This window comes from Eulemur rufifrons, chromosome 2, assembly GCF_041146395.1.
Source record: "Eulemur rufifrons isolate Redbay chromosome 2, OSU_ERuf_1, whole genome shotgun sequence".
NCBI lineage: Eukaryota > Metazoa > Chordata > Mammalia > Primates > Lemuridae > Eulemur > Eulemur rufifrons.
In genome coordinates, this window is record NC_090984.1 from 11,315,463 (window position 1) to 11,342,204 (window position 26,742).

The 26,742-nt window shown below is 56.5% G+C and overlaps 4 protein-coding genes across 8 annotated transcripts; 1 reads left to right on the forward strand and 3 right to left on the reverse strand.

The window, feature by feature from the left end:
* Positions 1 to 5,561, forward strand: ATG4D (autophagy related 4D cysteine peptidase). 2 transcript variants are annotated; one of them, XM_069478281.1, is made up of 10 exons: positions 1 to 411; positions 818 to 966; positions 1,053 to 1,226; positions 1,530 to 1,806; positions 1,879 to 1,943; positions 2,880 to 3,010; positions 4,313 to 4,391; positions 4,462 to 4,538; positions 4,618 to 4,737; positions 5,372 to 5,561. In XM_069478281.1, exons 3-10 carry the CDS (start codon positions 1,166 to 1,168, stop codon positions 5,552 to 5,554), a joined length of 993 nt encoding a protein of 330 aa, XP_069334382.1. In that variant the 5' UTR covers positions 1 to 411; positions 818 to 966; positions 1,053 to 1,165; the 3' UTR covers positions 5,555 to 5,561. The 2 variants fall into 2 exon arrangements, with proteins under 2 accessions (XP_069334382.1, XP_069334372.1); XM_069478271.1 differs by having other exon boundaries at positions 883 to 966.
* Positions 5,562 to 6,157: 596 nt separating this feature from the next.
* On the reverse strand, positions 6,158 to 14,076 carry KRI1 (KRI1 homolog). Of its 2 annotated transcripts, XM_069478259.1 has the most exons (17): positions 13,971 to 14,076; positions 13,777 to 13,850; positions 12,985 to 13,090; positions 12,377 to 12,485; positions 11,941 to 11,995; positions 11,813 to 11,862; positions 11,456 to 11,552; positions 11,289 to 11,366; positions 10,878 to 11,014; positions 10,383 to 10,503; positions 10,186 to 10,281; positions 9,922 to 10,092; positions 9,282 to 9,357; positions 9,100 to 9,188; positions 8,661 to 9,004; positions 7,645 to 7,709; positions 7,489 to 7,551 (listed from the first exon to the last, which is right to left on the reverse strand). In XM_069478259.1, the coding sequence occupies exons 1-16, from the start codon at positions 14,062 to 14,064 to the stop codon at positions 7,682 to 7,684; spliced, it is 1,725 nt and encodes a 574-aa protein (XP_069334360.1). In that variant the 5' UTR covers positions 14,065 to 14,076; the 3' UTR covers positions 7,489 to 7,551; positions 7,645 to 7,681. The 2 variants fall into 2 exon arrangements, with proteins under 2 accessions (XP_069334351.1, XP_069334360.1); XM_069478250.1 differs by lacking the exons at positions 12,985 to 13,090; positions 13,777 to 13,850; positions 13,971 to 14,076 and adding an exon at positions 6,158 to 6,512 and having other exon boundaries at positions 7,456 to 7,551; positions 8,661 to 8,791; positions 8,878 to 9,004; positions 12,377 to 12,972.
* A 466-nt stretch (positions 14,077 to 14,542) lies between these two features.
* CDKN2D (cyclin dependent kinase inhibitor 2D) lies at positions 14,543 to 17,008 on the reverse strand. The gene is made up of 3 exons (XM_069495628.1): positions 16,976 to 17,008; positions 16,533 to 16,688; positions 14,543 to 15,500 (listed from the first exon to the last, which is right to left on the reverse strand). Exons 2-3 carry the CDS (start codon positions 16,671 to 16,673, stop codon positions 15,141 to 15,143), a joined length of 501 nt encoding a protein of 166 aa, XP_069351729.1. The 5' UTR covers positions 16,674 to 16,688; positions 16,976 to 17,008; the 3' UTR covers positions 14,543 to 15,140.
* Positions 17,009 to 18,365: 1,357 nt separating this feature from the next.
* On the reverse strand, positions 18,366 to 26,353 carry AP1M2 (adaptor related protein complex 1 subunit mu 2). Of its 3 annotated transcripts, none has more exons than XM_069495659.1 (12): positions 26,231 to 26,353; positions 24,698 to 24,854; positions 24,411 to 24,478; positions 22,911 to 23,041; positions 22,648 to 22,795; positions 22,419 to 22,545; positions 21,819 to 21,961; positions 21,654 to 21,725; positions 20,987 to 21,145; positions 20,066 to 20,191; positions 19,492 to 19,567; positions 18,366 to 18,771 (listed from the first exon to the last, which is right to left on the reverse strand). In XM_069495659.1, exons 1-12 carry the CDS (start codon positions 26,270 to 26,272, stop codon positions 18,749 to 18,751), a joined length of 1,272 nt encoding a protein of 423 aa, XP_069351760.1. In that variant the 5' UTR covers positions 26,273 to 26,353; the 3' UTR covers positions 18,366 to 18,748. The 3 variants fall into 3 exon arrangements, with proteins under 3 accessions (XP_069351760.1, XP_069351752.1, XP_069351743.1); XM_069495651.1 differs by having other exon boundaries at positions 21,819 to 21,967; XM_069495642.1 differs by having other exon boundaries at positions 18,480 to 18,771; positions 22,419 to 22,795; positions 26,231 to 26,272.
* Between the last annotated feature and the right edge of the window lie 389 nt (positions 26,354 to 26,742).

Below are 26,742 nucleotides of genomic sequence, written 5' to 3' on the forward strand. Positions count from 1 at the left end.
CCTGAGCCGCTAAGATGGCGGCGGCGGGGGCTGCTGCGGGTCGCGCGGGGCCCGGGATTCCGGGGCCGGGGACCGAGTAGCGCCCTTCTCGGCCCCCGCGCGTTCTGCTCGCGGGGCGCCTTGGGGAGCGGCGGCCACAGCCCCCACCCGGGCCCTCGGTCTGCCCTCCCGGCGCGTCCATGAACTCGGTGTCGCCGGCCGCCGCGCAGTACCGGAGCGGGAGCCCGGAGGACGCGCGCCGGCCCGAGGCCCGCAGGCCGCGGGGCCCCCGAGTCCCGGACCCCAACGTACTCGGGCCCTCCGGAGCCAGCGGCCCAGCTCTTGGCTCGCCCGGCGTCGCCGCCGGGGAGCCTGACGAAGTGGACAAGTTCAAAGCCAAGTTCCTGACAGCCTGGAACAACGTCAAGTACGGTGAGGAGGGGGCTTGGAAGTCATGGGGAGGGGGAGGGTTCAAGGGAAACCAGACCCTGTTCCTGCTGATTTTTCCATCGTACGTTCCCTTCCTGTGAGTCACCTGTGGGTCCTCCGCCCTGCCAGGCCCAGGGTGGACCTGGGGCAGGTCGAATGGGGAGTGTTTTCAAACCCCGCCCATACCCCGGTGTGACCTTGGGCAAGATCCTTTGCTTCCAGACACCTCCATTTTCCCCCTTTCTGTAAAATGGGTGCAATAATTAGAACTTCCTTAGTTTATCTTGAGTGGATGGTAGACACTCATGTAGCGCTTGCCAGGGGCCCCACCTCCCTGCTCAGAGGGATAGTGCACAGATGCCCCAGGGCCACCCCCGAGATAGGAACCAGGATCGTGCCCATTTCACAGATGGGGGAATGGAAGCGCTGTTGCTGTCAAGCAAGTGCTTCATCTCGCTGGGCACGTCTCCTCAGGTTGGGCAGTTAAAAGCCGGACGAGCTTTAGCAAGATCTCCAGCGTCCACCTCTGTGGCCGTCGCTACCGATTCGAGAGTGAGGGTGAGCTGGGGGACAGGACCAGGGTTGGGGGAGGTCCCCTCGGGGAGTGTCGCTGGTGGCAGCTAGATGACAGGCTGCTCTTGTAGGTGACATCCAGCGTTTCCAGCGGGACTTTGTGTCCCGCCTGTGGTTCACGTACCGCAGGGACTTCCCACCCCTCCCTGGGGGCTGCCTGACCTCAGACTGCGGCTGGGGATGCATGTTACGCAGTGGGCAGATGATGCTGGCGCAGGGCTTGCTGCTGCATTTCCTGCCCCGAGGTGAGTGGTGCTGGGGGGGAGGGGGTGCACTAGGAGTACAGGGCCAACCACACATCAGCAGTGTTAGAATTGTTTGCAAACGGAGTTCAACATCACGTTGGAATTGTGTGTCATTGGAATTGTGTGTCCAGTAATTTTTTGGGGGGGAGTGAGAGTTTATAAAATAAGAGTCTCAGGACTGTGCAAATTGTAGTTAATCGTGGGGTTCTGGAACATTAGAGTTGCATGCAATGAATGAATAAATGGGAGCTGTACCCTACACACACACTGGCACCGTTTGACTTTGTGCTCCCTCTCTACCAGACTGGACATGGGCCGAGGGCACAGGCCTGGGTCCCCCTGAGGTGTCGGGCTCGGCCTCTCCCAGCCGGTACCATGGGCCTGCCCATTGGATGCCCCCATGCTGGGCCCAGGGCACCCCTGAACTGGAGCAGGAACGCCGGCACCGGCAGATTGTGTCCTGGTTCGCCGACCACCCCCGGGCTCCCTTCAGCCTACACCGGCTAGTGGAGCTTGGGCAGAGCTCAGGCAAGAAGGCGGGTGACTGGTATGGGCCATCGCTGGTGGCGCACATCCTCAGGTGAGGACTGCTGCAGGGAGCACGGGAGCCTCTGGGTACCCCCAGGAACTCAGGCCTTCCTCCTGCCCTCAGGAAAGCTGTGGAGAGCTGCTCCGAGGTCACCCGCCTCATGGTGTATGTTTCTCAGGACTGCACAGGTAAGCAGCTGGGAACCAAGATCATGAAGGTCGTACTCTGAGCCAATCACTGCCTCATAAGGTCCCATTCACTCTTACTCTACAAACAATTCTAACCTGTGAAAGTCTGGTCTCCTCGGCCTCATAGGGTTGTTGTGTTGATTAAATGAGTCAATAATGCAAGTAGGCTGGGCACGGTGGCTCACTCCTGTGATCCTAGCACTCTGGGAGGCAGAGAGAGTCACTTGAGCTCAGGAGTTTGAGACCAGACTGAACAAGAGTGAGACCCCATCTCTACTAAAAATAGAAAAATTAGCTGGGCATGGTGGCGCATGCCTGTAGTCGCAGCTCCTTGGGAGGCTGAGGCAGGATGATCGCTTGAGCCCAGGATTTGGAGGTTGCTGTGAGCTAGGCTGATGCTACGGCACTCTAGCCCCAGCAACAGAGTGAGACTCTGTCTTAAAAAAATAAAAATAAAAAGTAATAAAAGTAAAACCCTTACAGCAGTGCTTGCCACATAGTAAGTGTTCACTGAATATAAGCTATTATTATTATTCCTAGCTACCCTCAAAGTCAGTTTAGAAAGGGTTTTAATTAATGGGAGTCTCCATGGGTTAATATCAGGGAATCTACAAAACCTGTAAATTTTTCTGCAAAATTATAGGTGTCTGGGGACAAGGTTTGATATTCAGAGAACCGCGTCTCCAAAAAGGATTGAAGCCACTTCTCTGGGAGTAGGAAATGGGCTCAGTTTAAGGGGACAGTGCTCAGTGCTGGGGGTCCCAGGATCATATGGAGGAATTTTAGGGACACCAGAAAGACCTCCTTTGCTGACAATGACAGTGGTGCCTGATAAGAGGTTGCAAGGGCAAGGTTGGGCCTCTGGGGTTAGAGGGCCACACTCTGGGGTTTGCAGGGTAGGCAAGAAGGTGACCTGGCGCCATCCTGTCTCTCCAGTGTACAAGGCAGATGTGGCACGCCTGGTGGCCAGACCAGACCCCGCAGCCGAGTGGAAGTCTGTGGTCATCCTGGTGCCCATGCGACTGGGTGGCGAGACTCTCAACCCCGTGTATGTGCCCTGCGTGAAGGTAGGTTCAGCCGTGTGCCAGGGCGCCTCCACCTGAGAGCCCTCTAGGCTTTTTTAGCTTGGCTTAGGGCTGCTGTTCATGCTTCCTTCCTCCCGTCATGGTTTTAGCCAATAATTAGGGAGCACCTACTATGCGCCACTCCCTGTCCCAGCTGCTGGGGAGTCAGAGGTGAACAGAGCAGGCAGAAGTTCTGAATGTGCCCAGTAGAAGTGGACATTCTTTTTTTTTTTTTTTTTGAGACAGAGTCTCACTCTGTTGCCCAGGCTAGAGTGAGTGCCGTGGCGTTAGCCTAGCTCACAGCAACCTCAAACTCCTGAGCTCAAGTGATCCTCCTGTCTCAGCCTCCCGAGTAGCTGGGACTACAGGCATGCACCACCATGCCCGGCTAATTTTTTTTTCTATATATATTTTTAGCTGTCCATATAATTTCTTTCTATTTTTAGTAGAGATGGGGTCTCGCTCTTGCTCAGGCTGGTCTCGAACTTCTGAGCTCAAACGATCCGCCCACCTCGGCCTCCCAGAGTGCTAGGATTACAGGCGTGAGCCACCGCGCCCGGCCGAGAAGTGGACATTCTGATGGGAGAGTGCTAGGCCGTGCATCTGAACCAAGCTGGCATTTCAGCTTGGACTGGAAAGGGAAAAAGCTGGCACAATGAAGGGCAGATGCAGGTGACAGCAGAGCTTAGGAAAGCCCCACTTGTACCAAGATGCAAATGAGAAGCCAGAGAAGTGCTGAGGCTGGAAAGACCCGAATGTGTCTGCACTCAGAGTAAAAGCCAAAGTTCTCCCACAAGGCCATGTACCATTTTTGTCCCTGCCACCTCTTAGACCTCATCTCCTCCTCACTCACTCTGCTTCACCCAAGCGGGCCTCCTCGGTGCATTGAGAGCACTCCTGCCTCAGGGCCTTTGCACTTGCCGTTCCCACTGCTTGGAACACTCTTTAACCAGAGATGCGTGTGGCTCTTACTAGGTCTTTTTTTTTAAACTGACACTAGTCCAAAGAAATTCTTCAGATCATCTCTCAACAGGGGTCTCTCCTGATTTGCCTATTTAAAATCGCAGAGCCCCCTTTCTTCCTTTATTCTTTTCCATAATGTCATCTCCTGTCACACGAGATAGATAACCCATTTACTCATCTCGTTTCTTGCTCTTTCTCACACTAGAATGTCAGCTCCATGAGGGCAGGAGTTTTGTCATCTTCATCACTGCCACCCCCCTGGGTCTGGGTTCCTGCATAGTGGGCGTTTGCTGAGTTGCCTGAGAGCACCGGCCTCAGCTCCCGCCCACTCTCTCCTTGCAGGAGCTCCTGCGTTCGGAGCTGTGCCTGGGCATCATGGGTGGGAAACCGCGGCATTCGCTGTACTTCATTGGCTACCAAGGTAGGCCCTGCCCCACCCCTCCCCACCTCCTCTTCCTTCCCTGCCCCCACTCACGCCTGCCCCCCTGCAGATGACTTCCTGCTCTACCTGGACCCCCACTACTGCCAGCCCACTGTGGATGTCAGCCAGGCTGACTTCCCCCTAGAGGTGAGCTGGGATCCCAGGAGGGGTGGGGGTGTGGGGAGGGTGCCAGGGCCTCTGAGCCGCCCTCATCTGTCTGCCCCAGTCCTTCCACTGTACCTCACCCCGCAAGATGGCCTTCGCCAAGATGGACCCGAGCTGTACTGTGGGCTTCTATGCTGGAGGCAGGAAGGAGTTTGAGACACTCTGCTCAGAGCTGACCAGGGTGAGCAAGAGGAATAGAGGGGTGGTGGAGGGACAAGGGCAGGGCTGGGGGTGAAAGAGGAACACAGGCCTTGAGTCCAGCAGATGTGGCGGTGCTGCTTCCAGGCTGAGTGTCATGGTCTGGGAAATGACGTGAACAACAGCCACCTCTGAGAACGTGAGGGAATGCCAAGGGTGACTGTTCAGTCAAGGTTATCCTGCACACAAGCTACAAAAGCCCAGCTCTAACTGATTGCACCAAAAAAGGGGCATGTAACTGAAAACATGGGGGCATTGGTGCCCTGGGGACAGCTGCATCCAGGGGTTCAAGTGGTGGGGCCCATCTGTCTCTTGGCTCTGCTCTCCAATCAGGGCTTTACCCTTGTGGTGGCAAGAGATGTTCTCTAGCACCTCTGGGCACCCACCCTTCCAGTTCATTGGAAAGGGGACTCCAATTTTACAATAACTCCAGCAAAAATCCCAGGTCTGTCATTCATTGGTTGGCTTGGGTCACATGCTTACCACTGAGCCAATCACAGGGACCAGGGGATGGAAAGTACTGATTGACTGGCCTGCCCTAGAGAGGCAGGTGCTAAATATACCTAGTAGGACTATTAACATGGCATGCTCCCTGTGTTTGGGCCTCCTCCCGCCAGGTCCTCAGCTCCTCCTCTGCCACCGAGCGGTACCCCATGTTCACCTTGGCCGAAGGCCACGCTCAGGACCACAGCCTGGATGACCTCTGCTCCCAGCTCTCCCAGCCGACGCTGCGGCTCCCTCGCTCGGGGCGGCTCCTCAAGGCCAAACGCCCGAGCTCTGAGGACTTTGTGTTTTTATAAAAGGAGGGGATTGGGGGGAAGATGCATCACTATTTATTTTTTTATTTATGTCAAGGTGGGTGTGGGCACTTGAACTCTGGCAGTGATGGGATTTCCTGTTCTCGGCCCCCAACAAGCCCAGCTGCAGCGAGTCTAGGAGACCACCAGGCTGGGGCCATTCAGCCAGGGACAGTGCCTGTGCCCCTGCCTCCCACCAGCCAGGCCCTCCTGGCAGGGAAGAGAGGAAGGGTGGACCCCCGGGCACCCACTCAGGGCCTGACTCAAGTACTGTAGTTTGCACTGGACCGCCCGGGCCCCTGGCTGGTCCCGAAGCCCCTGTCCCAGGGGAACTGTGGCCACCGGGGTCTAATAAAGCTGTTTGACTTGAACGTGGCTGTGGCTGGGCTCAGCATTCTGAAAGGATGTGGGGTCGGAGGTGTCTTAAGGTGAGGTTTCCAAGTCACTTGGGTAAGTTTGTGAAGTAGGCCTCAGTTTCCACATCTGTAGGCTGGGCTGACTGGCTTGCCCAAAGTAGACATGAGGTTCTAGTGGCAGATGGTCTTCGTCACTAGGAAGGGGATCCGTGACAGGGCTTGATCTGGAAGGAGGAGCCCAGGGGGCCTGCTTGCTCCCTGGCACTCAGGAGCCACCCTTGGGCCTCTGCTGCTTCCTCTGCTGCCGGCCCAGCTGACGGAAGTGCAGCCGCCTGGGATTGAGCCCGAAGGCCTGCAGTCTCTGGCGGCTGAACTCGTGCCCACCGAGCATCACTGTGGGGCCCAGCAGCCGTGCCTTCTTGCCCCTCTTCCGCCTCTGGGGGGCTGGCTTCTGGGTGGGTGACATGAGGGCCTCCTCTTCCTGTGCTGGGAGGCTCTGGGGCCGGGGCCGCTTCCCGCAGGCCGCATCAGGCACCGGCAGCTGCTCTCGAGGGACAGCCTTGTCTCTCTGTGGCTTCCCTGTGGCCTCTGTGGGCATCTCTGTCCTAGAGGGAAAAAGTCAGGGCTCAGCCCAGGCTGGTTATGATTAGGCTCGTTCCTGGGCACAACTGTCCCATTTTACAGATGATGAAAGGAGAGGCGCTGCCACCTGCCTGGGATTCAAACCCGAGTGTAACACCAAAGCCAGGGTATTTCTTTTGGTTTTTTGTTTGTTTTTGCTAATTTTGTTTGTTTTTTGGGTCTCTCTTGAGACAGGTCTTGGGGTCTCACTCTGTTGCCAGGCTGGAGTGCAGTGGCATGATCATAGCTCATTGTAACCTCGAATTCCTGAGCTCAAGCGATCCTCCTGCCTCAGCTTGTAGCTGGGACTACAAGCAATGTGCCGCTACACCTGGCTAATTTTTCTATTTTTTGTAGAGACGGGGTCTCACTATGTTGCCCAGGCATGTCTCAAACTCCTGGGCTCAAGCAATCCTGCCGCCTCAGCCTCCCAAAGCGCTGGGATTACAGGCGTGAGCCCCTGCACCCAGCCCAAAGCCAGGACTTTTCTACTAAATCCAAAGGCTGGATTGTGGTGCTGATAATATAATTCTGGTATTTGTGCCTGAGCCTATACTCAGCTACTCACATAAATTAACTCAATTTAGCTTTAAGTCAGCTCTGTAAGCTTTTGTCCCCTTGCCTTATAGCCTGGGAAATAACAATGGTAATAACAGCAGATGCCCAAAGGGTGTTTACTACACCTAATCACTCTACCGGAACTAACTCAGCCTCCACCTTATCTTATAGGTGAGCAATAGGCCCAGAGAGGGGCAGGGACTTGCCCAAGGTCACACAGCTATGGCCCAGCCAGTATTTGAAGCCATGTCTCAGAGAGAGCGCTCTCAAGGTTACATGACAAACTCACATAACAAGAGGCTGCCAGAGCAAGACTGAACCCTGGCCTGGTGGGCTCCCGGCCCCCCACCCCCCGCCAGCGATGCTCACTCTGGGCAGAGGGATTTGAAGATCTGCTGCTTTTTCCAGGAGTTCCGGGCCTTCTGGCTGTACACCCTCTCGTCCTGCAGCTCCTCCTGCTCCGACCTGCAGGCACCCGCAGGCACGCCCATCACTGGGCGCTCCGGGAGGTGCCCACGCTCGCCCCTCCTCCCAGGGCAGCCAGCCCCGCCCCATCACCTGTACATGCAGGTCTTCTTCAGGGAACACCACCGGTTCAGTTCCTTGTCATCAGCAGCGAGGATCTGCGTGGGAAGTTGGGAAAGGAGGGTGATTCCCCAGCAGCCCTGACACTGAGCCTTAGTCACCTCATTGGTCAAAACAGGGTAATGCCAGGACCACCCAGCAGGGATGTCACGATGGCTAGAGAGAAGTCACGATGACTGCTGAGGCCCCGCAATGTTTTCTGCAGGGGTTGCCAGATGAGGAAACTGAGGCTCAGAGAAGGAATGCTTGTCCTAGGTCACGAGGCCAGATAGTCAGCTGACTTCAGATTCCAGCTGGAGCCCCTAGGCCCTGGAGTCCTCACCTGTACACTACTGTCCCCCAAAACCTCAGAACAGAGCAGGTCTCCCCCAGCCACTGAGTTCATTAATCCCAGCTAAGGCTCACATTCCCACGCGGTAGGAACTGTTGTTGTTCTTTTGTTTTTTTTTTTTTTAAGAGATGAAGTCTCGCTCTGTCGCCCAGGCTGGAGTGCAGTGGTCTGATCACAGCTCACTGCAGCCTTGGACTCCTGTGCTCAAGCCATCCTCCTGCCTCAGCCTCCAGAGTAGCTGAGGGTTCAGGCACATACCGCCACACCCAGCTAATTGTTTTTATTTTTTGTAGAGACAGGGTCTCACTGTGTTGCCCAGGCTGGTCTCGAACTCCTGGCCTCAAACGATCCTCCCACCTCAGTCTCCCAGAGTGCTGGGATTACAGGCATGAGCCACTGTGCCTGCCCAAGTCTTAACGGCCACCCTGGTGCTGATATACTGTGATGGAACTAAAAGTGGTATTCACAGGGACACTGTTTTAAGCCCCCTGCCTCACAGAAGCCCTTTGAGGCAAGTAATAATACTGTACTGTCATTAGGAAACAGGCTGTTGTTTTGTGGTATTTCTGTGTAACAGAGACCAGGGCTCAGGGACAGCTCTCTGCCTCCTCTTGCATATAGGGTGCCACCCAGTGTCCCCTGCCCCCTGGGGCCCCACCTCCTCGGTGCTGAGCCCGAAGTCGCAGGGCACCACTGTGCGGTACTTGAAGCGACAGGGCAGGTCATCAATGATGTCCTCGTAGTCCAGCCGGTAATACTCATCCAGGTACTCCTCAAACGTCTTGTCCCCTGCACAGGACAGAGCCAGGCTGCTAAGGAGTGCCAGTCCCTGAGAAGACCCCAGGTCACCCACAGCCCACCCACCCGGGCCTCACCAGGGTCAAACACCGGCTTTTCCTGCCCCACGGCCACGGCAAAGGGCGACTTGCGCTTCTTCTTGCCCATCAAGGGGGCCTCACGCTTCTTCTTCCGCTGCTGGCTGGGGTCGTAGTCGGCGTCCATCTGCCAGGACACGCAGGTCAGATCCAGCCAGCCTTCACTCAGGGCCACTGGGACCCTCTGAGGTCCCCTAGGATCCCCCAACCCATGGTCCCTACATTGAAGTCGGGGTCCTCGCAGTGCAGCTCCTGGTGGCTCCAGGCTCCATCCTGGTCTGGCCCGTCCCACGTGTCCCAGTTCCAGTCATCTGGTTCCAGAAAGGACACACAGGTGGGGTCAGGGCGGGACTTGGGCTACAGGCCCAGTCCCCACCTACAGCCTGGTGCCTGGCTGCTCTCACCTTCAAGCCCTTCCTCTTCCTCAAATTGCGGCTTCTCCTTTTCTGCGGTGCCGTAGTACTCGTCCCCGAAGCACTTCTGCAGTCACAGCTGGGAGCTCAGCCCCCACGATGCCAACGACCCCCCACCTTTTTTTTCCCCTTAGGGACAGGGTCTCACTCTGTCGCCCAGACTGAAGTGCAATAGAGTGATCATAGCTCACTGCAGCCTCAAACTCCTGGGCCCAAGCCATCCTCCTGCCTCAGCCTCCCAAGTAGCTGGGACTACAGGCAGCACTACCATGCCTGGCTAATTTTTAAATTTTTGTACAGATAGGGTCTCACTATGTTGCCCAGGCTGGTCTTGAAGTCCTGGCCTCAAGCGATTCTCCCACCTCAGGCTCCCAAAGTGCTGGGATTACAAGTATGAAGCCACCGTGCTTGGCCCCAACTAAACTTTCACGTGGAAATTGGCTACATCCCAGTCTTTCCTTAGGACAGTCCTAAGGTAGATGCTATAGGTGGATCCACTGCACAGAAAGAAAAAGGGGCTCAGAGAGGTCAAGCCACTTCTGAGGCCACACAGTCAGGAAATGGCTCCTGATTCCAGAGCCATGTTTCTGAGGACTCAGTGTCATGGCTGAGCCAGGGCGAAGGGACGTACCTGCATGAGCTGGTCGTGCCGGGCAGGGTCAAAGTCGTCCTCGAGGTCCCCCTCCTCGAAGCCCAGCGTGTTGTTGCCCGTGACCTTGCGCAGCTTCTCCAGCTTGGCCAAGATCTCCTTCCCCTTCAAGCTCTTCAACTGCTTCAACTCCTCCCGCTTCTTTGCTTTCTCCTGCGGGGCGGAGGCAGCGCGGAGGGCGGGTGTGGGCTTTCCTGGCGGGCTGGGGGTGGGGGGTTCTCCCTTGCTGGCTGTCCCCACACTCACCCTCTTCTTCCGCTCCCGCGTCTCCTCCCTCTTCTCCTTCCTGCGCTCGTCCTTGCGGCGCACGGAGGACGCGATGCTACGTGGGTAGGTCTTGACCTGGGGACAGCAGAGAAGCCCAGAAGGGCAGCTGAGATGACATGGGACCCCCCGCCAGCCTGGACCCCGGGGGCCGGGTCCCCCCAAGCCCTGCCACCCACCAAGGCTGAGTCAGGCTCCTCGAAGCGGAAGTTGTACTTGTGCTCAAAGTCCTCCTGCTTCTTCAGGAACAGCTCCCCCTCGTCGGAGGAGTCGTCCACAGCCAGCTGGACGGGGGCAACCCTGGGGAACAAGATGGGGTGAGGCTGGGGGCCAGCCCCGCTAGGTCGGGCACCCCACTCCTGCATGCCTGGGCACCAGACATGCAAACTGATTTCATTCTCCAAAGAACCCTTTATGGCAGGTGTGTGCTGCCATTCTCCCCATTTTACAGATAGGGAAACTGAGGCATGAAGTCTAACAGCAGGGCCAGGATTTGAACCAATGCCATCTGGCTCCAGAGCTCATACTCTGTGTGTGGCTCCGCATCACAGGAGACTAACTCTGCTACCGTCTATGCGAAAAACATAAGGCTGCCTTTTGTGGGCCAGCACTGGCTGAGAATGTTATAGGAAGGGGGCATGAGATCCAGGCCCTTGGGGGACACGGTGGCTCACCCTTTCTCCTCCTCGTTCTCCTCGTCCTCCTCGTCCTCATCTCCCTCCTCCTCATAGCATTTGTTGAGGATATAATCCCGCAGGAATCGCTCCCCCTCCTCCAGCTCTGGGTCGTTCCAATATTCCTTGAGATGGATCTAGGGGGTTGAGGGGGTGACAGGACCCAGGTCACGGCAGGGGGATGGGGAAGGAGGGCGAGCGTGGGCACCCAGTGGACACAGCCAGCCTCTGGAGCAGATAAGTTATCCCCATTTTAGAGACAAAAAAACGGAGGCACGGGGATGGGCGCATCTCATCTTCAGAGTGTGCACTCTTGGCTACCCACCCCCAAAAGGGTCGCTTTCTGGAAAGAGCGCAGATGGAGGCAGAACAGGCAGTTTAGTCCGTGAGCAAGGACACGGGAGAACTCACCAGTTCCTCCAAGGACTCAGGGTTCTGAAGCTCTTTTTGGCCCTTGAGCCACTCCATGTAGTCAGCTTCCTCCTGCGCCTGGGGGAGGGCCAGCGTTGAGGGTCTGTGGGACCCCCCAGCCACCCGCCACCCCTGCCCCACCAGTCCAGCCAGGCCCCAGCACCCACCTTCTCCTCCCTGGTTTTAGCACGTTTCTGCAGCAGCCCGGAGCCACCCTCCCCAGCGCTGTCCTCATCCTCGCTGTCCTCCACGAACGCCCGGAAGCTGCCCACGCCATGAAACGAGACTCAGGATAGGCAAGCTGGCCACTGCCCACTGCCCCCAGATCAACCCTGTTTACTAAGCCCTGAGTGCCCCTCTCGACAAGCTCAGAGCAATGCTAGGACGTTATTAGCCCCATTTAACAGATGAGGAAACTGAGGCATGGAGAGAGCAAGTGACAGAGCTCAGTCTGAACCCAGGCCCATCTAACCGCCCAGTCTCAACTCCCGTCCATTGGGCCACTCGCTGCGGCCCAGCCTTACCCTTCCTTGAGCTGTTTCTGTTCTTCAATGTAACTCTGAGACGAGGTTTGCTGCAGAGGAGAGAGTGACGTGAGCCTCAGGCCAGCCTGGGGTCCCTCAGCCCCACATCCAACCTCCACCCCATCCACCTGGAGTCTCTGATCAGAAGTCTCTGCGTCGGAGTTCTCCTCGTCAATATATTTGCTGCCAGGGAAGGAAAGAGTCCTTAGAACATACCGTCCCCAGCTCGCCTGTCCCCATGGGATTGGGGGATTGGGGGGTCACTGAGGACCCTGCTTTGAAGGGTTCCCTCAGCCAGGCGCAGTGGCTCACGCCTGTAATCCCAGCACTTTGGGAGGCTGAAGCAGGAGGATCACCTGAGGCCGGGAGTTTGAGGTTACAGTGAGCCATGATCATGCCACTGCATGCCAGCTTGTGTGCAGGGGTACAAAATAAATAAAAATAAATAAATAAGGGGTCCCTCAATTCTGTGGAGTCACTGGCTCTTTTCGGCCTCTGCCCCCTAAGAACCTTGTCCTGCGAAGGCTGGGGGCCAGAGGGTGGGGGTGAGGGCTTTCTCCATACCCTTCCTTCTCCAGGATAACCTTCCTCTCGTAGTCCTTTAAGTACATGGGCCGCACTTTCTTCTGTTTCTCCAAGGCTGCTGGCTCCTCCTCGCTCTCTGACGAGGATGCTGTAAGCCCACAGGAAGACGCTTGCCATCACCCACAACCCCCTCCGCGCCTTGGCAGAGAATCTCACGGGGCAGGGCCTAGGTCAGACAGAGGCTTCAAACCCCCAAGCCACCAATTCCCAGCAGTCGAACAGGTATCACACTTGCCACCACTTGGTGGCTTTGGGATCATTCAGCGAGCAATTTCCACTCTGAACGGTGGGAAGCACATGCTTTTTTTTTTTTTTTTGAGACAGGGTCTCCCTCTGTCACCCAGGCTGGAGCACAGTGGCACAATCACAGCTCACTGCAGCCTCCAACTCCTGGGCTCAAGTGATCCTCCCCATCTCACCCTCCTGAGTAGGTGGGACTACAGCACCCAACCACACAGTCCTTATTAACTCCACCACCAACTAATAACCTGAGATGCTCCTCTAAGCACTTGTGTCATTCATTCAATAGTCACGACAACTCATAAGGTATTGAGGGAGGTGAGGCTCAGGGAGGAATAGCCCCAGACCTGTTCTCTGATAGAAGGTGGCATCTTTCTGATAAATGCGGGGATCCTTCTTCTTCAACAAGGAGAGTGTCCTGTAAAAGTCACGCTCCTGCTGAGGGTCAAATTCCTAGGGCAGGAAAAGGGGTGGGGACCGATTTCAAAAGGGGAGGCAGTGCGAGCCCTAGTGGGTGCTGGGGACCAGGGCAGGTGGGCTGAGAGGGTGTGGCGATCTGAAATCCCTCTGCAGGAAGGCAGGCGGTCAGACAGCAGGAGGAAGAGGAGCTGTCCTCTTGGGGGTGGGCAGGAGCGGGCCACAGGTAGGTACAGGATATAGGCAGAGGAAAAAGGGGGCAAGGAGAGGGTACTTCCCGGGAAAGACAAGGGACTGTCAAGGGGCAGGTTGGTAGGGAGAGCACTTGGAAGACAGAGGGGCAGGGCAGAACATCAGGGCAGATGTGAAAAGAAGTTGGGTGCTCCACGTGGCACAAGGGGTAAGCAGTACACGGAAAAGTGGTTAGATTCTCGAGGATGAGGAGGGGAGGAATGGGGGCTCCTGGAAGGCTGAGGGGTCGCCCCACACATCAGGATGGGCAGGTGGGTCCGTGGCAGGGGAGGGAACGTAAGGATTGTGGGCCATCCCTGGGGATCTGGAGGGCGCTGTCAGTCACTCAAGAGATGGGAGGGGGCAGGGGTTGTACACTCCCGTGGGGCGCCCCGGGGCTGCGAGTTAGCCGCCCCCTGTACATCGGGGTCGGGGTGCAGTGAGGGACTTGGACGCCTCGGCACGTCCAGGACGGAGACAGGGAAGCGCACCACGCGCTCGTCGCTTGAGTCAGACTCGGAGCTGGAGTCGCCGCCGCTGTCCCGGTCCCCGTAGCGATCCTTCACTGTAGGGCACAGACGGGACCCCCCCCCCCACAGCAGATCAGCCTGGGAGACCAGATCAACCCCCACTTCCCGACGGCCCTGCGCGTGCCGGCGGCCCCGCGCATGCGCCCCGCACTCACACCGCTGCAGCTCCTCACGCTCCCGGTAGCGGCCGTACCGCGCGGCAAACGCCGAATTCACCCGCAGCGGCGACGCAGCGCGCGGTTCCGGCATGGCGGCTCTGCGGCCCACTGCGCAGGCGCGTGGAGGGCGCCCTTGACGTGGGAGGGGCTGAGCCCGGTCCCGCCCACTGCGCGCTTTAAAGGGGGCAGGACCAACGATAACCCCGCCTCTGACTTTTCCGGGTTCCCTTTCGCTTTGCGAAAGCACTGTCCCCGCCCACGCGTCACGCCCCTGCGGGGAAGGCCGCGGCCACCGCCCACCCGCCCCACCCCCGGAGCTCCGGGCACCCAGCTGACATCTGGGGGCCCTTTCTCCACTCGCGGTTTCCTGCCTCCCTTCCGTTCCGACAGCGCAAACCGCTGCCCCACCCAGCTCACTCACCCTGGCGCCCTGGGAATAGCCACTCTCTCCCCTCCCCCACAGCATCCAGGATCCAGGACCCCCCTCCCCCCGCCCCGTGCTCATTCCCACCAACATCCATCCTGGAGGCGCGACTTCCCATCCCAGACTCAAAAATCGGCAGCCACGCTGTGATCAGGCACAAGTCTTAATTTAATGGGTAAAAACATTAAATTATCACACAACAACTTTTCCATAAAGCATAATAAATAGAATCTATTTCTTTTAAAACGCTGTACAAGAGACTGGAGAACAAGCTTCCAACAAAATATGAACTCATGCTACCCTCTGATGGATTTGGAACCACTCCCCCCACCCCCATGCCCGAAGCAGTGCTCACGTTTCAGGTCACTCTGAGCACAGCCAGCCCAGGTCTCCAGGTTCCAGGAGCCCTGGAGACAATGACCTTAATATGGGGCTAAGGCTTTAAAAGCTCTGCCCATCGGTCTTGTCTGTGGCCCCAGGAGGCTGGGACGCAGAGAAAACTGAACCGTTTAGGTAGCTGTTGCCTGCAGGAGCCCTTCTCTGTCCAACACATCAAAAGGGGTGAGAAAAACAAATGAGAAACGTCCCCCAAACACACGCACCCCATAAATCAACACCAATAAAGCCACAAACGGGTGCTCCTCCCCCCTTCGGGAGGAGGAGCGAGAAGAGAAAGTGTTTCTTCTCTCCTCTTCTGATTTTTAACCCAGCAGGGTTCTCTTGCTGGAAAGGGTGGCCCCAGGTCACAGAGGGGCCACCATGTGGCCCTGCAGGATGTCCATGATGTCCTGAGCCCCCCTCTGCCGTGCCAGCTCCAGGGGTGTGAGCCCCCTGGCGTCCCTGTGATGGAGATCGGATTCAGCTGCCAGAAAGCCGACCACAGTGGTGTGGCCCTCCTGCACCGCCAGATGGATAGGGAGTGCCCCAGTGCCATCGGGGGCGTTGACATCGGCGCCATGCTCCACTAGGACCTTCAGAGTGTCCAGGAATCCAGTACGGGCTGCGTCATGGACTGGACTGGTACCAGAGATGTCCTGGACATTGGGGCTGGCACCTTGCTTCAGCAGCTCCAGAGCGATGGTGGTGCTGCCAAACATCATCACCTGTGTGGGAGACAGAGGGTCAGGAGGTCCCCAAAGGAGGGGATAAAAAAGGGGGCTCACCAGAGAGAGAAGAGAGAGAGGTCTTCCAGGCATAGTGGTCGCTGGTGAAGTGTCCTCTTAGAGACTGGAGAAGCCCCAGGGAAAATAAGTCCACAGTGAGCTGTTTGAGATCCCAGAGAACAAGTTCTCCTGAGAATAGGGACCCTAAGAAGCTAGTCACTCCCTTAAGAATAAGATGGAACCCCAACCCAGAGAATAGCCCCCACGAAAACGTTCCAGGAACCTAAGACCTTCATATGAAACTCCCTCCAGGAAATGGACCCCCATAGACTGAGAACTACCCCCAAAGAACGTGGCAGTCCCCTCAAGGGCAAGGATATGCCCAGGGAATTTGAAAAACCCCCTCTCCATGGAATAGCTGCCTCCTATATAATGGGGATGTTTCCTCGGGGTACCTGAGCCACGCTCAAGACATGACATTCCCCTGTAAAATGCCCCCCAGGGATAGGGGCTTCATGGAATGTGACAGCCTTGCGCCACTGTGCCCCCACAACATACTAAGAATCCGCACAACCCTAGGAGTGAAGACCCCCCCCCCCCCGCAAGTAACTGGATACCTCTCAGAGAACCCTCTAGAAAATGGGGACCCCAAGGGAGACATGAATCCCTCTTTCTAGAGATTGGATCTCGCCATAGAAGCCCCAAGAAACCTGAGCGGTCCCCATGGAAACGGGACCAAAGAAGCTAAATCCCATCCACCGAATAAGAAGCTCCCCAGGGAAAGTGAATCCCCCACATGCGGAGAACAAGGAATCGTCCAGAGAAGATGGAAAGATCTCCCCTCCCCCCAACCTCACCTCACCCATCACACATCTACCAAAGGGGACCCTGGGGAACATTAGCCCGGAGGAGGAGGACTGGCCCCCAGGGGGTCACCACCAGAGCCAGGAGACGAGAGGGAAGGGGGTCTGGGGTCTCGACACTCGCCCCGCTCCCCCGCCCCCTCCTTGCCCCGGGCCGGCCCGGCCTCACCTGCAGCGCCGTCTTGCCGAAGCGGTTCAGGGCGTCGGGGTGCACCAGCTCTCGGTGCAGAAGGCGGCGCACCTCCTGCACGTCGCCCCGGGCCGCAGCCCCGCTCAGCCGGTCGCCGGCGCGGACCTCCTCCAGCAGCATGTCGACACTGGCGGCCTGCGAAGCCCCCCGCCCCACCCAGCCCGGTCAGTGCGGAGGAGACAGCCGGCGCTGGCCCCGTTCGGCCCTCCCGGGGCTCGGCCGCGGCGCGTCCGGCCTGCGCTAGACTCCCGGCCACGCTCGCCAAGTCTGGGGCTCCACCGCGACCCCCGCCCTCCCAGCCAGCTCCTCCCACTGTCAGCCGGCGGCAGGCGAGCGCCTTGGAGCCCGGGCCCAACCCTCGGCCCCTCTCGGGGCCCACCCCGGCGCCCGCCCCTTGGGGGCCGGGTCTCCCCCCAACTCACCCTCCCTCTTCCTCGGCGGGCGGAGTCTGCTCTGAGCCTGCGCCGAAGCGGCCACCGAGTCAGCCGCCAGGGGGCGGAGCCAGAGCGCCCGCGGCCCCGCCCCGAACGCGGCGGATTTGTTTTCTTACAAACTCGCCACAAAGTAGCCGAGCCGCGTTGCCCGGCGCCCGACCTTGCGGCGCCCCGCCCACACGGCCTGCGCAGCCAATGGCTGCGCGTCGCTGGGGAGGTTTGCGCGATGGCGTGGGCGGCATCGCTTCTGATTGGCCAGGAGACGGCGACCGGTGGACCGCCAGCAATGGCGGGGTTTTTGGTTTTCAAACGCGCCGGGCGGGCGGGAAAGAGGGCCGGTTTAACTGACCCGAGGGAGAAAGGTCAGGAGCAGGGTAGCGCGGGCTGTTCCGGGACCTCGGCGCCCCCGGGAGGCAGGGAGGCAGGGCTGGAGCCACCCCGGCCGGGGTTCCACCATTCGGCCACGCGATGAGCATTCATCAGTCCTTACCATGCGCGGGGCGCTGCGTTTCATTCATTCGCTCCCCGCTCGCGGGGACAGTTCTGGACGCCGGGGAGCGCACATTCAAGCCACTAAATAATATTAGGTAGCGTTAAGCACCATGAGGAAAAGAAAAGGGGGATATAGGAGGGATGAGGAAGGAATCACCCTTCCTGGCTCCGACCGAACCAGCCCTGGCCAGGAGGAAGGTTGACCCTGCAGCTGCCACGTGGGCCAGAGGTGGCTCCAGAGGCCTTCCTTCAAAGATTGTCTGAGCACCTTGTGGAGGTGCCCAACTGGAGAGCGGGCCAGGTGGCCGCTGCTGTGGGACACCTACAGTCTAGCGCGGGAGACAACAATTAAATGTTTTCAGAATGGCAAACGCTATGGAGCTGATACAACAGGCTAAGTGAAAGGCCCTTGGGAACGGAAAGCCGTTGAAACAGGGAGGTCAGACAGGGTCTCTCTGAGGAGGTGACATTTGACTGGGGACCTGAAGGGCAGGGAGGGAGCCTTGTGGATATCTGGGGGAAAGCAAGCCAGGTGGAAGCTGGTGACTGCCTGCCTCTGTGATATAGAAAGGGAGGATGAGAGGAAGGGAGGACAGGTGGAGGAGAGTCATTGTGCAGATCAGCCCTGAGGGCTGCATGAGAACTTGGCTTTAACAAGGTAGAAACCACGGAAGAGTTCTAAGCGGTGATCTAACTTAGAAGTTAACAGGAGCCCCGTGTCTGCTAAGGGGGGAACAGGGGACCAGGGTGGAGGTGGCTGCCCTGGCCCAGGTGAGTGATGGCTGGGGCTGAGGAATGGATGTGTACGGCCAACTCCCATCCCAGCACTGCAAGGATGTCCCTGGCAGCCCCAGTCCCCAGCCAAGAAGCACATACATGGCAGGTAATTCATCTTTTTAATGACATCCTAAAACTCAGAGGAGTGGGCCAGCAGGGCCCTCTGGGCTCAGCAGCTGTGAAGGAGGAGGGACCCTCGACACCCCTTAAGGCAGGTCATTGTAAGAAGGCACTCATGAGGGGGACTTCAAGCCCCTCTTAGATTTCTTCATATAAAATCAGAGACGAGGGAGACAGAGAGACCATCCCTCCCAGGCTACAGATAAAGGAAGAGTCGAGAAGGGGGCAGGTACTGGGGGCAAGCAACTGCTAAATCAGGGCCCTGCCCTCACACAGACACACACAAGCCCCACCTTCTCTCCCTCTCTGCAATCTGCAGCGGGGCCTTGGTGGAAGGAGGCCCCACATTCAAGCCCCCACCTCTTCTCGCTTCTAGCTGGTACGAAGTTGATAATCTGCAGGGAAATGATGACCAGGCAACATCTCAGAAGTGGGAGGAGGGGAGAGAGGGACAGCCCCCCCTAAATCCATCCCCTGCCGCAGTGCTTATGACTGACCTTGGGAGAATGCAGGTACTGAAACCATAGCAACAAGCCGGTTTCCAGGCAGCAGATGGTGGTGCTATGTGTTCAGACCTTTGTCCAAACCTCACGGCCACCCTAGAGTTGGTGACTGCCCTCATTTTGTTTTTTTAAATTTTTCAATTTAAAAGAAACTTTTCAGAGACAGGGTCTTGCTCTGTCACCCCAGACTGGAGTGCAGTGGCTCAATGATAGCTCACTGCAGCCTCACGCTGCTGGGCTCAAGCCATCCTCCTGCCTCAGCCTCCTGAGTAGCTGGGACCACAGGCACACGCCACCACGCCCTGATAAGTTTTCTATTTTTTGTAGAGATGGGGTCTCGCTCTTGCTCAGGCTGCTCTGAAACTCCTGACCTTAAGCGATCCTCCCACCTCAGCCTTCCAAAGTGTTAGGATTACAGGCATGAGGCACCGCACCCAGCCCCGTGCCCCCATTTTGAAGATGTGCAAGCCAAGGCTCACGGTGGCATGACAAGGAGGAACAGACCTGGACCAGGCCTGTTGAGTTTTCTGAGCCAGAATGTGGTCAGAGCCCCAAGTTCCCACCCTCTTCCGTCTCCTTGACCCCGTCATCCGAGGGAGCTGGCTGCCTTACCTCCACTCTGGGTGATGTAGCGAACCCAGGGCAGAGCCTGGTAACCGCTTTTCTCAATGATCTTCATGTACCGGACCTGGAAGGGAGTGAGAAGAGGTGGTCCAGGCTTGCGGGACTGAGGTGACGAGGGCCAGGGAGAAAGAGGGGCTTAGGCCAAGGGAATATATGCGGCACAACTTAGGAGAATAAGACAGCACAGGCTGGGAGTAATGAGGTGACATGGCATGAGTGGGGGAGGGGAAGTGGTCCAGGACAGTGGCGAAAGAGGTGGCATAGTGTAAGAGAGGAGACGTGACACGGTTTTGGGAGGACAAGGTGGCACAGCCCAAGGGAATGGTAAATGGCTTGCAGGTGGGGGAGGGAGAAAAAGTGAACAAGCTACTGGGGCATGAGGTGGCACAGGCCAGAGGGAGAGAGGACCGACCCAGGCTGCAAGCAGAAAGAGGCAACGTTGAAGGGAGACTTCAGAGTGGTGGTGACACAGGCCAGGCAATGGAGGTGACTTGAGCCAAGGGACAAGAGAGAGAGGAACCTACAGGGGTCAAAGAGAAGAGACTTTGCCCACTTCCCTCACCTGGATCCCAGAGACGGTGAAGTAGGGAATCTCAAACTTGACCCCGATGGGGGGCCTCCCCTCCTCCTCCTCCTTCTCCACGCTGGGGAGGCCAAAGTGGGCTCGCATCAGGTACTCCTTGCCCCCCTGGGGGCACATGGGGGCATCAGACACACCACAGGGCCCCCTACCCACCCCAACCATCCTCACAGCAGCCCCCAGAGCAAGCTCTGCTCTCAGCCTATTTCACAGACAAGCAAGTAAAGGCTCTTGGCTTAGACTCACAGCAGAAGCTTCTGACTGCAAAACCCTATCAGTGGTGGTGGCAGGGTCTATCATCTCATGTTTCTCAGGCTCCAATGACCCCCACCCCACCCCACTAGATGACAGGGGCAAACTAAATCCTCCAACAGCCCAAGGACATGGATAACATGATCATGCCTATTTCACAGTTGGGCAAACTGAGCCTCCCAACCCCATGCAGCCCAGAAAGGCAAGGGTGAGGAATCTGAACACAGGGTTAGTTTCCTTAAGACCTCGAAGGGGGAGGCACTTTTTTTTTTTTTTTTTTTGAGACATAGTCTCACTCTGTCACCTGGGCTAAAGTGCTGTGGTGTCAGCCTAGCTCACAGCAACCTCAGACTCCTGGGCTCAAGCGATCCTCCTGCTTTAGCTTCCCAAGGAGCTTGGACTACAGGCACGCGCCACCACACCCGGTCACAGGGGGAGGCACTTAAACCCACTTGCCATGATGGAGCCTCACTTTGCCCATCTGTGACATAGACTAGCCTGGCTCCCACCTTTGTCACTCCCAAAGAATAACCATGTGCACTTGTGTATGGGTCTCTGACTTACTGTCCGCCTTGCCCCCATGCAGCTAGGGCAGCGCCCACACCACGCCAGCCCCCACTCCCAGGTCGCCCTCCTGTCTCTAGTGCTCACCGGGAAGGATTTAATACTCCAAATAACGACGTTCTTCTCCGGCACATACTTGGCACTCCCCACGCTGGTTTTGAAGCGCGGGGAGTCAGCATCGCTGGGAACAGGCACAGATATCTCCACGCCATTGGCTACTGACTGCTTCTTAAACTGTCCCTTGGCCTGGCAAGTGAGAGAGCAAGGGACGTGAAGAATTCACTCACGTTGGCTCACACCTGTGATCCCAGCACTTTGGGGAGGCCGAGGTGGGAGAATCGGTTGAGGACAGGAACTGGAGGTTACACTGAGCTATGATGATGCCTCTGCACTCTAGCCAGGCCAACAGAGTGAGACCCTCATAAATAAATGACAAACCAAGCAAAAATTAATTAATCAATAGAGCGACCAGGGAAAGCCTCCCTGAGAAGGTGTCAGAACTCAGATACTTTAGGGATTCAGATGTGTAAACAATTACTTTTTGTTTTATTTATTGATTGATTGATTGAGACGGGGTCTTGCTCTGTCACCAAGGCTGGAGTGCTGTGGCATCATCATAGCTCACTGCAGCCTCAAATTCCTGGGCTCAAGTGATCCTCCTGCCTCAGCCTCCCAGGTAGCTGGGACTACAGACATGTGCCACCATGCCCAGCTAAAATCGTGCATTGTTAATAAGTGTCCCCCCTGGGCCCACCTTGACCATGATTTCCACGCGGCTGTGTGAGAACTTCTCAATGACAGACTCAATCCAGATCAGCGGTTTGACCTGCAGACAGAGGAAGGAGGAGATTTTAGAGACTCAGGGGTCAACCCTGAGCCCCACTGAATGCCACGTGCATGGGGCTTGACCCTGCCTCACCTGCGTGCTGAGGCGGTAGGACATGAGCTCGAAGTCACCGTCAGGAGGGATAAAGGAGATGGTACGGTCATTATCAAAGCGTGAGAGTCGCACGCACTGGTGGAATTTAACATCCTCCAGCTCCACCGACTTGTTCTTGCTGCCTGAAACTCGGAGCCCAGAGTGCAGAGTGACCCTGGGGGCCAGGAAAAGATCCCTGTCCCCACCTTCCCTGTCCACCACTACCAAGACTCCTATTTTACAGATGAGGAAACTGAGGCCCAAAGAGGATGAACAACAGCTGGCAGGGGCAGAGCTGGGATCCGAACCCAGGGAACCTGGCTCTTGCTGTCGTGCTTTTAAACGTTATTCTGTCTCCTTCTCGCACTAGGATGTCAGATTTGTGTTTTTCTTCACTGCTACGTCCTCAGATCCTAAATCTGCCCCTGGCACACAGCAGGTGCTCAATCATGAACAAGCAGCTGCAGTACTAGTGTTGGCCAGCAGAGGGCACACGAGGGCTTATTTCAAAACCGGCTGCAATTCTCTGGGTCCCCAGAGGGGGCGGGGTCTCCAGCTCCCCCTTGGGCTCCAGAGAGAGGGTCCCCACCAAACGCTTACGGCCAGTGAGCTCGAAGAGCACGCGGTCATTGAGGCCCAGCCGTAGCTCGGGCATTCCGGACAGGAACACCTTGAGCTTGATGGTGCCCACGATCTCACTCAGCAGGACGCTGCCATTGGCATTGACCTGTGTGGGTGGGTGTACATGAGAGGTTAACATGCACAGAGCCCCCTCTCCTGCCCCCAGGCCGTGGCGTGGCGGGGGTGGGGTACAGGTATGGGGGCTCACCAGTAGGTTGACAGACTCTATGACATCGATGAAGACCTCGTTCTTCTTGTACTTAATGCCCTCGGAGCGCCAAGACACAGCGTTCGTGACCGTGGGTGGCACTCGCGACTTGCCTGTCTCCAGCTTGTTGCCCTGCTGCGTGATGTACCTGGCAGGAGGGCAGCGGGGGACAAGCGGCTGGACCGAGGAGGGACACCTCCCTGGCCCTCGTTGAGTTCCTTCCACCCACCGCGCAGCCTGTGGCTGCCTCTGGGTCCACTCACTCTTGCAGGATCTTGCTGTCGGTGGTCTGGGGGAAGCCAAAGTCCATGAGCTCATCCAACAGCTCGTAGACGATGACAAAGTTGTCCCGGATGCTCTCTTCCTCCAGCTCCTTGAAGTATTCGCAGAATACCTGGGGTGGGGGCCAGGGGGAGACAGAAACCCACATAGGTGTGGTTGGTGTGGTTGTGACCACAAGCTGGGTCTCTACTCATTCAGCCAGCCCATTCAACAAGCAATTATTGAGCACCTACTGTATGCCTGTGCTGGGACAGTCATCGTGAACAAAGCAGACAGGGTCCCTGCCCTTGTGGAACAATTTAAAGGCGTAAATGGTTAGGTAATGGGACCAATCTAATCCAATATGCTGGGTGCAGTAACAAACACAAGACAGACACAGAGATCTGGGGAGACTTCTAGAAGGAGGCATTAAAAGAGCTTTTAATCATTTGTGTTGGGGGGGCGGGGAGCACGGATCCCTGTGTATTTGGTGATGTTTACAGACCCACTCCAGACTGAGGTAAGTGCATAAAATACAACACACAGCATGGCCAAGGAACCCCATTATATGGAAACAGCCAAGTTCATGAATGTCCTGAATTCTATCCACTGGCTGTCGGCAGCCTGGGGACCCCAGGTTAAGAGGCCCTGGGAATGAGTAGGCATAACCTCAGCAGAGAAACTGTCACTCATTCAACACTTTCCCCGCAGCTCACCTCACAGCGAGTTCCTTGTCATTCAAGCCTCAGCTCCAATGTCCCCTCTTGGGTGAAGCCCTTCCCTCCCGTGAGAATAGCACACAAGTCACTGGTTATCACAATGTGCTGTTTAATCTCCTTAATGTCTTTTAACTCTGCAGTACATTGTCTCATTCCCTCTATTAACAGTGAGCCAAGAGGGCCGAGATTTGCCTGTCCCCTGTCCAAGGGCACGTCCCCTGCCCTTTCCTGGCAGAGATAAGGTGAATCAATAAATATCTCTTGATTGTTAAAAATTATTTACTGAGCACTTTCTCTAACATGGACAATGGTATATAGTAAGTGATCAATACATTGGTATTATGTGATTGTTACAATATTTGTGATATGCTAACAATAGTAAACCTTTGTTGAGTACTTACTGTATACTGAACACTGTTCTAGGTGCTTTACGGGTATTGGTTGGATTAATTTGTACGACAACCCTGAGGCAGGACTTGTTATAATCCAGTTTAAAGGCAAAGGGAGGAGAAGTGACTTGCTCACGGTCACACGGCCAGGAAGCATGGGAGCTGGGATTGAATCACTAGCCCTCTGGCTCAGTCGAGCCAAAACTCTCTGAGACTTCTGTGGTCCCGGCCCTGTAGGGAGAGATGTTGTCCTAGGCAGCTAATAAGATACAGAGTGATGAGGCTTTGATGGGGGAAGGACAGGGAAGGCTTTCCTAGGACAGATGGCTCCTGAAGGAGATGGCCAAGACAGGTGGACACACAGAGCAGCCAGCCAATGGAAGGCGGCACCTACCTCCACCGTCTTGTAGAGGAAGGAGTACACCAGCGAGGCGTTGGCGTTCTTCAGCGTGGTGGCCACCACTAAGGGCAGCGAGGTTAAGGAAAAGGTGCCGTTTGGGGGGACATAAATAGAGTATAGACCCTGAACCTCCATCCTGTCCCCTGCCACCACCCCAGTCTCAACCTGCCTCCCAGCCTTAGCCATCACAGATGTGCGTGCAAATTCTATACTCAGCCCACCCTCTCTGGGCCTGAGCTTCCACCATTCTGAATGTCCAGGGCCCCCACCCGGGTGGATACGGTAAAGGTTGCTGTGTTTGATCCATAGGAAGTGGACTTTGCCGTGGCTCAGCAGGGGGGCCAGGGCGCCTTCCTCTTCCCGTTGCACGAGCAGAGGCATGAAGTGCTCAATCTCACTCATGGCCACATCGCCCTTGTAGTTGCGGCTGATCAAGGGCTGAGGGTGGGTGGACAAGATCCAGTCACCGCCAGCATCCCAGAACCTACCATACTGGGGCATCGGAGTGCTCAGTTCTGAACCCTACTTCCCAGCTGAGCAGCTTGGGTAAGGTTCTGCCACTCCATGCCTCAGTTTCCTCCCCTGTAAAATGGGCAAGTGATAACAACAGCTAATGTGCCTAGACGCTCGCTGAGCCCCTGGCTGTGTTCTACTAAAGACTAGATGTTTTCTACCTTGTTAGTTCTCACCACAACCTTGTGAGGTCAGGTTATCAGGTGCCACCATCACCTCCATTTTACAGACAGGAAAGTTGAGGTTATAAACCACATCCCACATTCCTGGGAAACCAGGAATTCAACTAAGGCACCCTGGCTCCAAAATTCCTGTTGTTGCTCCAGGCTTCATAAGCACCAAACTGGTGCTATTGGGATTATTTGAAAAAAAAGAAGAAGAAGAAAGAAAAAAAAGAAAAAGAAAAACAAAAGAAAAATGATACATATGTATGTATATACATATACATATGCATACACATACATATGTATATGCATTTTTTTTTCAGAGACAGGGTCTCACTCTGTCACCCAGACTGGAGTGCAGTGTTGCCACCGTATCTCACATCAACCTCCAACTCCAGGGCTTAAGGGATCCTCCTGCTTCTGCCTCCCAGAGTAGCTGGGACGACAGGTACACGCCACCATGCCTGACTAATATTTTTAATTTATTTTTTTCAGCCTGGGTCTTGCTATGTTGCCCAGGCTGGTCCTGAACTCCTGGCCTCAAGTGATCCTCCCACCTTGGCCTCCCAAAGTGCCAGAATTACAGGTGTGAGCCACCGTACCCAGCAGGTCCTCAAACATCTTGGCTCTATTATTATTAGCAGAAATATTATTTCCACCGCCAGTTATTACTGCTGTTAAAGAACAAGACGAATAAAGGAGGCTTCAGGGAGGCAGCCCCGGAGAGGAATTAGGGCCTCCTGGCCCTGGTCCCTTCCCCGGATATTAACACTATGGATGCTTACCGTGAGGGAAATAATTTCAATTTACTGAACGCCTAATGCTTGCAGCAGGGCTATTGTACCAAGTGGTTCACACGCATCGAGTTGTATTCATGCTCATTGGGTGGGGGTCTCTGTTATTCCCATTTTTACATACGAGGAAACTGAGGCTCAGAGAGGTGAAGCGCCCCCGCCCCAGGCACACAGCCAGGAAGTGAGATTCGACTCAGGACTCCTAGGGATTGGGGGGGAGTGCGAAGGGGTGTTCCTACGCCCCTTTTTGGGGCCTCCCAGGCCTGGGCGGAGGAGGCGCCCCTGGATCCCCCGGAGCCCGGCCTCACCTGTCGGTCCCCTAACCCCTCACGCCCAGTCTCACCTTGCCCTTGACGTCGAGAATGAAGACCGCCGAGGCGGACATGGTGACAGCCAGCGGGCCTAGAAGCAGGGGAGGGAGCGCCAGGAGGCGACGGCGGCGCCGCTTCCTTCTTCCTGCGGAAGCGCTCGCGCCCAGGTGAGCGGCCAGGTGTGCGTCTTAAAGGGGAGGCCGCCAGGTGAGCAGCGCTGTCGGCCGACGCGAAGACGACTGCCGGGGTGGTGGGGGGGCTGGGAAGGGCGCGGGTTCGGACGGGACAGTGGACCTGCCTCATTTTCTCAGGCGTGCTGATGGGCAGAGACCCCAGATCAATCAGTTATTCATTCATTCGCTCATCCAATCACCCATGCATCCATCCATCCATCCATCCATCCATGTATCCACATTCATCTCCTTCCTTCTGTTTCTCTCCCACACTCATGTCACTCCCAGTAGGGAAGGGACTTGCTCCTCTTCATGTTTGTGTTCCCAGTGCCCAGTACTGAGCGTTCAATAATATTTGCCTAATTCATTGA

Bases quoted from the DNA above. Each gene is read 5' to 3' on its own strand.
- AP1M2 (XM_069495642.1), bottom strand. From the start codon at position 26,272: ATGTCCGCCTCGGCGGTCTTCATTCTCGACGTCAAGGGCAAG. The intron at 21,146-21,653 runs GTGGGCCCAGGG...CTCACTTGCCAG, and splicing joins GCGTGGAAATCATGGTCAAG to GCCAAGGGACAGTTTAAGAA. The intron at 20,192-20,986 runs GTGAGCACTAGA...ATGTGCCCCCAG, and splicing joins GGAGTATTAAATCCTTCCCG to GGGGGCAAGGAGTACCTGAT.
- CDKN2D (XM_069495628.1), bottom strand. From the start codon at position 16,673: ATGCTGCTGGAGGAGGTCCGCGCCGGCGACCGGCTGAGCGGGGCTGCG. The intron at 15,501-16,532 runs GTGAGGCCGGGC...TCTCCCACACAG, and splicing joins TCGGCAAGACGGCGCTGCAG to GTGATGATGTTTGGCAGCAC.
- KRI1 (XM_069478250.1), bottom strand. From the start codon at position 12,423: ATGTACTTAAAGGACTACGAGAGGAAGGTTATCCTGGAGAAGGAAGG. The intron at 11,996-12,376 runs GTATGGAGAAAG...CTTCCCTGGCAG, and splicing joins GTTATCCTGGAGAAGGAAGG to CAAATATATTGACGAGGAGA. The intron at 6,513-7,455 runs GTGAGCATCGCT...TTTTCCCTCTAG, and splicing joins TTCAAATCCCTCTGCCCAGA to GACAGAGATGCCCACAGAGG.
- ATG4D (XM_069478271.1), top strand. From the start codon at position 180: ATGAACTCGGTGTCGCCGGCCGCCGCGCAGTACCGGAGCGGGAGCCCG. The intron at 1,227-1,529 runs GTGAGTGGTGCT...CCTCTCTACCAG, and splicing joins GCTGCATTTCCTGCCCCGAG to ACTGGACATGGGCCGAGGGC. The intron at 3,011-4,312 runs GTAGGTTCAGCC...CTCTCCTTGCAG, and splicing joins TGTATGTGCCCTGCGTGAAG to GAGCTCCTGCGTTCGGAGCT.